The 9,396-nt window shown below is 49.4% G+C and overlaps 1 protein-coding gene across 2 annotated transcripts in view; it reads left to right on the plus strand.

Moving 5' to 3' along the window:
- LDLR (low density lipoprotein receptor) overlaps positions 1 to 7,709 on the plus strand; it is a 33,743-nt gene extending 26,034 nt beyond the window's left edge. For both annotated transcript variants that reach the window (XM_070373680.1, XM_005890784.3), the window contains 6 exons: positions 386 to 527; positions 642 to 794; positions 1,279 to 1,398; positions 3,749 to 3,826; positions 5,130 to 5,287; positions 5,946 to 7,709. In XM_070373680.1, coding sequence (XP_070229781.1) covers positions 386 to 527; positions 642 to 794; positions 1,279 to 1,398; positions 3,749 to 3,826; positions 5,130 to 5,287; positions 5,946 to 5,981 — 687 coding nt within the window. In that variant the 3' untranslated portion in view covers positions 5,982 to 7,709. The remainder of the gene's footprint in view (positions 1 to 385; positions 528 to 641; positions 795 to 1,278; positions 1,399 to 3,748; positions 3,827 to 5,129; positions 5,288 to 5,945) is intronic.
- Positions 7,710 to 9,396: the final 1,687 nt, after the last annotated feature.

Below are 9,396 nucleotides of genomic sequence, written 5' to 3' on the forward strand. Positions count from 1 at the left end.
GCAATCACTCCTTATTTTAAATTAAGAAATTTTTAAAGAAAAAAGGCTCTGGAAGAGAGAGATGGCCAGGCAGCTCTGTGAGAGTTTATAACCCAAAACTCAGTTTTCTTCCCCCGACACACCTGCATGCAGTTCAGGCTTGCAAGTCAGGGCAGGAGCTCGGGGGAGCCGATGATTTTCCCTGGTGCTGGGTCCTCAGGGTGGGGCCCTTCCTCCTTCGGGGAGCAGAATGCCCAAGTCCTAAAGCCCCCAACATTACCTATGACCTCTCCTTTCTCCCTCGCCCTACCAGCCGCACTCCCGTGGACCCATTTGGAGGGGTGTGGAACCAGTGGTCGTGTCCCCTATGGCTGATGGGGATATGTCATTCCTTATGCCCCTGTAGGATAAAGTATTTTGGACGGATGTTATCAACGAAGCCATTTTTAGTGCCAACCGCCTCACAGGCTCAGACATCAGCCTGATGGCAGAAAACCTGTTATCGCCGGAGGACATTGTCCTTTTCCACAACCTCACGCAGCCGAGAGGTAAAGATGGGGTGGCCTCCCTCACTACCTCCGCTTCTCTGCCTGTGCTCTGGAATGTTCCAGAATTTTTCTGACCTCATTCTCATCCTGCCTCCCTGCCTTTTCCCGCCGCAGGGGTGAACTGGTGTGAGAGGACTGCCCTCCGCAATGGTGGCTGCCAGTACCTGTGTCTGCCGGCCCCACAGATCAACCCCCGCTCACCCAAGTTCACGTGTGCCTGCCCCGACGGCATGCTGCTGGCCAAGGACATGAGAAGCTGCCTCACAGGTGGGGATCGGCCTTCTGCCACCCTTGAGGGTCGGCCCTGCAGCCTTTCTTTGCTCATCTGTCAAATGGGAGAGCAAGGCCCCTGGAGGCTGTTGTAAGGCTTTTCTCAAATGCTGGGTACATCAGCACTGACTAGCAGGGAGACGGACTCAGGTCCAGTTCTCTCTGTCCCAGCCCTCTTTGGCGGGGAGGCCCTGATTTTAGCTGCAGACATTAAGGGAGAATGCGGCCCCTCTTTCAGTCTCTGCATCCTCAGAGAAAGTCCCTGCTGGGGGTCAGTGTGTCTGTAGCACTTACGAATCTCCCTTTTGAAAGACAACGTGTACTATAATAACATAGACACTAGTGGGTTTGTATTTTCACTGCATTTGTCTTCAGTTTTTTCTGTGGCCCATGGCACTTGCTTCTTACCTGTTTTCAGCAGCAGCACAACTCTCATTGGCTCTCAGGCCACAGGACACTCAGGAAATGTTTATTCTTTCAGAGTCTGAATCTGCAGTGACCACCCGAGGACCCTCCACGGTCAGCTCGACAGCTGTGGGGCCGAAGCGCATGGCCAGCCCTGAGCTCACCACAGCCGAGTCGGTGACAATGTCCCAACAAGGTAAAGCCTGAGGCCACCTACCCTCCGCTCCCTGCACCAATTCATTGATAACCAGCATCTCTGTGAAGAGACAGAGTGGATTTAGTCTTGGTTCTTTGGCTGACTGTCTCTGGCATGGCTTGTGCCTGTCTGAAGCCTCAGTTTCCCTACCTGGAGCTAATAACAGTGCCTGCCCACCTCCCTGGAAAAGTGGGGATCACATGAGCATGGGAAGAACCTGAAGTTTAAGGTGTCTGCCCAGCAAGGCCAGGACTAGTGTGAGGCAGGTCAGGTACTCCCTGGGGTAGCGCCTAAAGGGGGCACCAGAAAATCAAGGACTCAGATAATAGTTTAATGCAATTTTTTTTTCAGGTTTTAGGTTTTCTTTTACACTTTAAAAATTAATTTATTTCTAATGCATTATTATTTTTAAATCAAATAATCAAATTGTGGCCTGTGGGGACAGTCCTGATAAATAAAGTTTGCTTGGTCCCAATGAGGCAGGTTTTGCAAAGTGTATCATCAGATCCTGTTTTCCTAAAAATTTTGCTCTTTTGTTCTTCATGAGATATTGGCATTAATTTTTGTTTTCTTTTCTTTTTCTTTTTTTTCTTGGCCATGCCACGTGGCTTGTGAGATCTTGGTTCCCCAACCAAGGATTGAACCCAGACCCTCAGCAATGAGGGTGGAATCCTAACCACTGGACCATCAGCCAGGGAGTTTCCATTGGCATTAATTTTGATATTTTAAAAAATGCATTATAATGTTACTGGTTTACTGAGTTTGGGGGGGAATCCCTTCAAATTTTGTGACTGAGGCGAGTCCCCAGTTCCCTTCTTAGCCTGCCCTCAAGGTCTTAACTCTACCACCTCCCCAGCTTGATTGATTGGAAACCCGCCGTTCACTGATTTGTCCAGCAGAGGGCGCCCGGCCCTGTTTTTGAGCAGTCCGGAAACAGCACAGGCTTTTCTGGCCAGGAAAAACAAAAAAAAAGCACATTAGCAAGTTTCAGACATTTTTTTTTCCCCTTTCAAAGTAACTGAATCCTTTGTTCCACCATAAAGGGGATACAACAGGAACTGTATGGTAGAGAGAGGCCCAGAACCGTTTTCGATTGAAGTGCCACTGCTTGAAATACCATTTCACAGACGGGTCCATCTGGGGCTTCTCGAATTTGGCAAAGGAGCTCTTTTAAAAGAAAAATTTCTCAAGGACACTGCTGCTACTGCCCTAAATTATTTTTGTGGTGAGGTTTCTTAAATAAGCGCAAACGTAAAACTGGGTACAAACTCTGTCCAAAGCATGTATGACAGCTGGTCGATACGGATTTGAATATAAATGGTGATGGTCATTACTGCTCACTGGCTTATCGTGTGGCTCGGATGTTACTCGTGTGGTCTTCGCAGAGCATTAGCCTGTTTGGAGGCCTTTATATTTTCACTCACACGGGCCCTCACGTTGTCTGGCCCAGGTGCACACATGTGATTATATAACGATGTCACCTCCAATATCTTTTTTTGTTTGTTAGTTTTTTTTGATGTGGACCATTTTTTTTTAAGTCTTTATTGAATTTCTTACAATATTGTTTCTGTTTCATGTTTTGGTTTCTTGGTGGTGAGGCATGTGGGATCTTAGCTTCCCAACCAAGGATCAAACCCACACTCCCTGCATTGGAAGATGAAGTCCTACCCACTGGCCCACTAGGGAAGTCCCTTCCCCAAATATTTATTAGCTGGGGCCAGCTGGCACAGGACTATGGGTCTTTGGTGCGATCCAACCCAAGCACTGAAATTGCTGAGAATTACGGGGACAGAAGGTGACCCCTGCCCTCATCCACAATAGGCTCCTTGTCATCAAATGCAGGGGCTTCCCGGGTGGCTCATCTGCCGATGCAGGAGATGTGAGTTCAATCCCTAATCAGGAAGATCTGGAGAAGGACATGGTAATCCACTCCAGTATTTTTGCCTGGGAAATCCCATGGGCAGAGGAGCCTGGGGGACATGACTTAGCAACTAAACAACAACATCAATGCAAAAGCAGGTTGAAAAATTCCATCAGTGACCTCTCCAGCCCTGGGAATGTATCCACAAGTTTTGGTCTCAGAGGCCGGCATCTGCCTTCCCTAGTGCCTCATAACACGAGCCTACAGGACCCTCTTAAATTCGGGCCATACTCCCAATTGCCCACAGGCGAGGCCTGGACAGAAGCCAGTCTGCACTGTTCAAGCCTGGGAGATACTCCAACTTCCTTTGGACGTTTGAAGACACTGGGAAGTGTCGGGTGTTCTCCTCTGCATGTTGACATCATATACCTGTGTTTCCCACCCTTTCACGGTGCATCTGGGCCTCACTTTCTCCCTTGTCTACTACAGGCCAGGGTGACGTTGCCAGCCAAGCGGACACGGAGAGGCCCAGGAGCGTGGGTGCCCTATACATCGTCCTCCCCATCGGTAAGCCTGTGGCCGGTCCTCCCCTGGCTCCTTGCTTCCTGCAAAATGACTTCAGCTCCCGGCAAGCTGTTCTGGTCCACCTTCCCTCCAGTAATCGGCTGGCCCCATTGTGTGTCCTGTTTATCACTGAGCAACCCCCTTCCTAGCTTCATTCACTAAACAAGTATAGTTGAGCGACTACTGTATACCAAGGCCATTTCTGAGCACTGGGGACAGAGCCCAGAGAGAAACAAACATCCGCCCCCTTGGAGCTGAGAGCAGAGTGGGACATCTGAGATGTCACAGGGGAGGAAGGGGAACTGGGCCAGGGTTCCCGCTGTGATTGATAGGCACTTTCATCAACACCCAAAGGATGGGAAAGCACCAGCAGGGGTACCTCCCGATGAGTTGTTCTGTTTCAGGGGGCAGTTTGGCGATTTCTACTTTCCTGTCCTCACCTGTCAATCATGACTTGGTTTGCATTATACCCACTTTCCTTTTTGAAAAAAAAAAAATCCTTTCATGGTGTCCTTTCACAGAGACCAGAGATCTAAGTCCCCACCAGTTGTCCAGCTGTGGGTTGATACACTTGCCCAGGGAGGCCCTCACCTCCCTTGGGGCTGCCCCAGGGTGATGCCCACCTGGCATCTTCCCACCCTCTGGGCACCAGCCAGGATCTTTTCAGGAAACGGCACCCCAAGACCCACCATCAATGATGCAAAGAGGGATCCCACGTTATCCACATTCATGCAGAAGCAGAGTGTGCCATGGTGGCCCCGAATATTGAGAACAATCCCATTTGTGAAACGAAGTAACTGATGTGTGACTAACACACAAGAAACATGGAAGATTGACAATAGCCTTCTTGTCATCAAATGCAGAAGAGGTTGAAGAATTCCACCAGTGACCTCCCCGGTCACTGGGAATGTGTCCTAAACCTTTGATCTCAAGAGACGGGCAGCCCCTGACCCAGTGCCTCATAATGCAAGCCTGCTATATACCCAACAATAGGTTTGGGGGCGAGGCAGTCACAGTGGTCTTCAAGCTAGAGATTTCTTATACTCACTGATGGATTTTTTTTTTTTTTTAACACTGGGCAAGTATTGTCTTTTTTTTATGTTTTGTGGGGCATTTGGGAAGATCTTAGTTCACCTACTAGGGTTGGAACCCACTTCCCCTGCAGTGGGTCTTAACTGCTGGACCACCAGAAAAGTCCCAAGTATTAGGAAGATTGGAAAAATACAAATAATAAATTGGGAACAAAAACATTTCCCCGTGAAAGGGCCTGGCGTCTGAAGGCGGCACCCCTCCCCTCTCCCCTCAGCACTGCTCATCCTCCTGGCCTTCGGAACCTTCCTCCTCTGGAAGAACTGGCGGCTGAAGAGCATCAACAGCATCAACTTCGACAACCCCGTGTACCAGAAGACCACGGAGGACGAGGTCCACATCTTCCGCAGCCAGGACGGCTACACCTACCCCTCGGTGAGCCGCCCCGCTGGGGACCTCGCCGGCACCCGGCTGGCTGGCTGAGTGTTCCTCATGCCTCCTAAAGGCCAGGCCCTCCTCGAGAGCGGACGATCTCACGGAGTGGCAGGTGGCGGGTTGGGGCGCGGCAGGGCCAGAGGATAAGCCAAGGGAACATAGGTCCAAGGGTGAAAGCCGGAAGGGGGGCTGAGTTTTTTTGTGGGAGGGCTGGGAAGGAGGGGAGGCGACTTCAGATAAGGTGGCCCGGAAGGCTTTCTTGAATAGGGAGTGTACGCAGTGCAGCAGGCACCACCTGTGCAAACGCCGTGTGGCTGAACCCTGCCTGTGTGTGCGAGGGGCGGAGAGTGGGAGGGGAAGGGGCAGATGGAGCAGGACGCTGTGGGCCTATGAGAGCGCCATTGCTGGGAGTGAGATGGGCTCCACGGAGCCACCTGATCAGACTCGGGTGCTCACGGGCGCCCCTGGTGGTTGTGTGAGGAATAGGCCTGGGCCAAGTCCCAGAGCCCCGAGACGAGGGTGGAGGCCTTTGTGCGGGTCCAGCGATAATGAGGGGGGTGGCCTGGGGGACCAGGAGAGAGTCAGGCGTGGGTGGCTTGTGGCCATGTTTACTAGATGTTGGGCTGATCGTTTCCGGCGTTTACTGCTTTGTTGACAGAGACAGATGGTCAGCTTGGAGGATGACGTGGCGTGAGCTGCTGCCTTGAGTCCTCTCCGTCCCCCGAACCTGCTGCCAGTCACTCAAAGGCAGCAAGAACACTTTCTCCCCTGACCCTTGACCTGCTCCCAACCCTTCCTGAGACTTCCGCGCCAAAAGCGCTGTTGGGGACTGCCGCCCAGGCACTGTCTGCCCGTCTGCCAGAGCTTTGTTTTATATATTTATTTTTCTGGGAGGCAGAACAGGCTTCAGACGGTGCCCACGGGCGGCAGTTGGGTTGCTTTTTTTTCTTCCTTTCTTCACACGTGAAGGAGAAAGGCAGAACAGCTGGGGAATCTGTCCTCTCCGGGAATCTCTGAGCTGCTCTCCTTCTAGACACACTCCTCCCTGGAGGGAATGACGGAGGGACGTGGAGCCGGAAAGCTAGTGGCTTTGAATGCACGAGAGCAGGTGCTACCCACAGGGTCCCAGGTGGCTGCTGTTGCCACCCACCCTCTAGCCCAGGCCCCACACTCAGGACTGAACGTGTTTACTTCTGCCAGGCAAGCCTGCGGGATGGCCAGATTTGGTCTGCCACCCCCTGGTCAGGATCAAACTAGGGTTTTCCAAGCTGGGTTTGTCCTCCACTTAAGCCAGGAGGGGACCCTGGGTCCAACCTTCCAGGAGTGGCACCCGCTGAACCCTATTCATTCACCAAAACCCCGATCATCCCCAGAGAAAATAAATGCGAGCCACCAGTCGCCCTTAACGTTCGTGTATTAAGTGCCTGAGACCCCCTTACTTTGTGCGTGAAGATGAGCAGCTCCCACCTCTAACTGTATCCTTCTGTCCGGGAGTGGGTGTCTGGACCCCAGCCCCGCCCCTTGCACTTTTCCAGTTCAGGGTCGAACACTGCGTAAAGTCGACATTCTATTATTATTTTGCACTACTTTCCGTTCTGGTTCCCTTCTGGCTGCAAAGAGTCTGGATTGATGACTGGTACCGACCCGGCCCTTCTCCCAGACCTGGCCCCTCTCCCAGCACGTAGGGAGACGTGTGCGCGGTGGCTTCATCATGACTTCAAAGCCAAAATTACGACTAGACGATCTGCCTACTGTTTCCACTTCTAGGCAGAGGCCACTGAGCCATTCATATCCCCGACAAGCCCGTCATGGTTGGATGGTGTCCATCTGAAACATGCATGGCAGGTCTGCCCTGTAAGATGTGCTCTGGGCTCGGGAATTTCATGGGATTCATTAAACAAGAATGCTTTCTGAAATTGCCACACGTATCATATTTATGACCACTGGGGGGTGGGGGTTGGATGGGGAGCAGCCTCCCATGGAAACGTCTGAGTGGGTTGACTACCGTACAACCACAGAACACGGGCACCCCTGCCGGAGACTGTGAACACCTTTTCTCTTTCTGAAGCATGTAAATAACACCCCCACCACCGCTGTGCAGACAGTGGGGACTTTTTGTTATGTTTGCACTTTGTATATTTGTTGAAACATTTCTCACTTATGTGTATATATATAAAAGAAAGATCTATTTATTTTTGCAAATCCTGGTTGCTGCAAAGATGCCTCGTCTTTCTGTACAAAGCTTATTTGAGCGTGCCGTGCACAGCCCTCTTCAAGAGAATCAGGTTCTGTGTTGTATATATGGGTTGCTTTTTGAGGATGGGTGTCGCTTTTTAAACCACTGTATAGAATGTTTTTATAGCCTGAATGCCTTACTGTGATCGATTATATTTCTTAAATAAAGTATTTGACTAAATCGGAAGTGCTTTCTTCTGCCTTTCTCTGGCTCCCTCCATCTGTTGATGGACAAGACTACCCCCAGGGAGAAGGATCTGGAAAGGGAACATTTTCCGACAGCGTCAACACAGGCCGCAGCCTCTAAGGGGATATTGTGCTCAGCTGGGGAGCAGCTCTGCTGGGTGCTGAATTGAAGTTTTGCTAAATTTCCTGCTTATTCAGTCATTCAACAAATATTGGCCACCCGTTGTGTGCCAGGTCATGTTCAAGGAGTGTGGGACACTGCCGTAAGAGCCTATGCCCTCAAGGAGATGACATTTTAGAAGAGGAAACAGATACAAAAAAGTATTTTAAAAGATTATTCTAGAAGAATATTTAAAAAGATAATGAGACAGAACTGACTGGCAAGAGGCTGTTTTATATAAGGGGGGGCGGAGGTGTCAGGGAAGGATTCTCCTTAATTTTTTAATTTTAAGAATCTGCCTCCAATGCAGGTTCTATCCCTGGGTTGGGAAGATCCCTTGGAGAAGGGAATGGCTACCCACTCTAGTGTGCTTGCCTGGAGAATTCTATGGACAGGAGCTTGAAGGGCTACAGTCCATGGGGTCACAAAGAGTTGGACATGACTGAGTGACTAACACTTTCACTTTTAAATTTTATATTGGAGTATAGCTGATTAACAATGTTGTAATAGGAACATGTTGAAATGTTGTTTCAGGTGGACAGCAAAGGGACTCAGCCATACACATATATGTATCCATTCTCCCCCAAACTCCCCTCCCATCTAGGCTGTCACATAACATTGAACAGAGTTCCCTAAGCTATATGATAGGTCCTTGTTGGTTGGTTATTCATCTTAAATATAGCAGTGTGTACATGTCCATTCCAAACTCTCTAACTATTCCTCCTCCCCATCCTTCTCCTTTTAAAAAAACCTCTTTTCCTGAATTTAATTCTATTAAATTCATTGTTAAGATAGAAATAAACTGAGAGGTTTCACATCACAAATCTGGCTTCATTGTGATAACATTTGTCCAGAGCCACAGACATCGGGGTACATGGCACTGCACTCTCCTCAGTCTCCGGCACCCCTATTCTCTTGTGCATCCCAGCTTTACCTGAGTCTGACCTCAAGGGCATTTCAGACCCTTATCTTCAGGCGTGGCAGTCAAGCCACAGATAGTCCTGGTGTTTCAAGTGGGAAACAGGAATACGGCAGGTCATTGGATAGGAAAAAAAATACAAGGAACTAAGCATAAAAAACTAAATGGGACAAACCATAATGAGATGCCACCTACATGCCATTTGTATGGCTGTAATTAAAAACAAAAAACAAAAGACTTCCCTGATGGTCCAGTGGTTAAGATCCTGTGGTTCCAAGGTAGGAGATGCAGTTCGATCCCTGATCAGGGAACTAAGATCCCACACACCTCGACTAAAGATCCTTCATGCCGCAACTAAGACCAGGCACAGCCAAAATTTTAAAAAATAAATAAAACTACCATGTGATCCAGCAATTGAAATCAGGGATTTTGATATTTGCACACTCGTGTTCATAGTATTATTCACAAGAGCCGAAAAGTGGAACAAACACAAGTGTCCATCTGTAGGTGAATGCATAAATAAAATGTATATATACACAGTGGAATATTATCCAGCCTGAAAAAGGAAGTTCTGAAACATGCTCTAAATGGATGAATCTCCAGGACATT

Source organism: Bos mutus, chromosome 7, assembly GCF_027580195.1.
Source record: "Bos mutus isolate GX-2022 chromosome 7, NWIPB_WYAK_1.1, whole genome shotgun sequence".
Taxonomy (NCBI): domain Eukaryota; kingdom Metazoa; phylum Chordata; class Mammalia; order Artiodactyla; family Bovidae; genus Bos; species Bos mutus.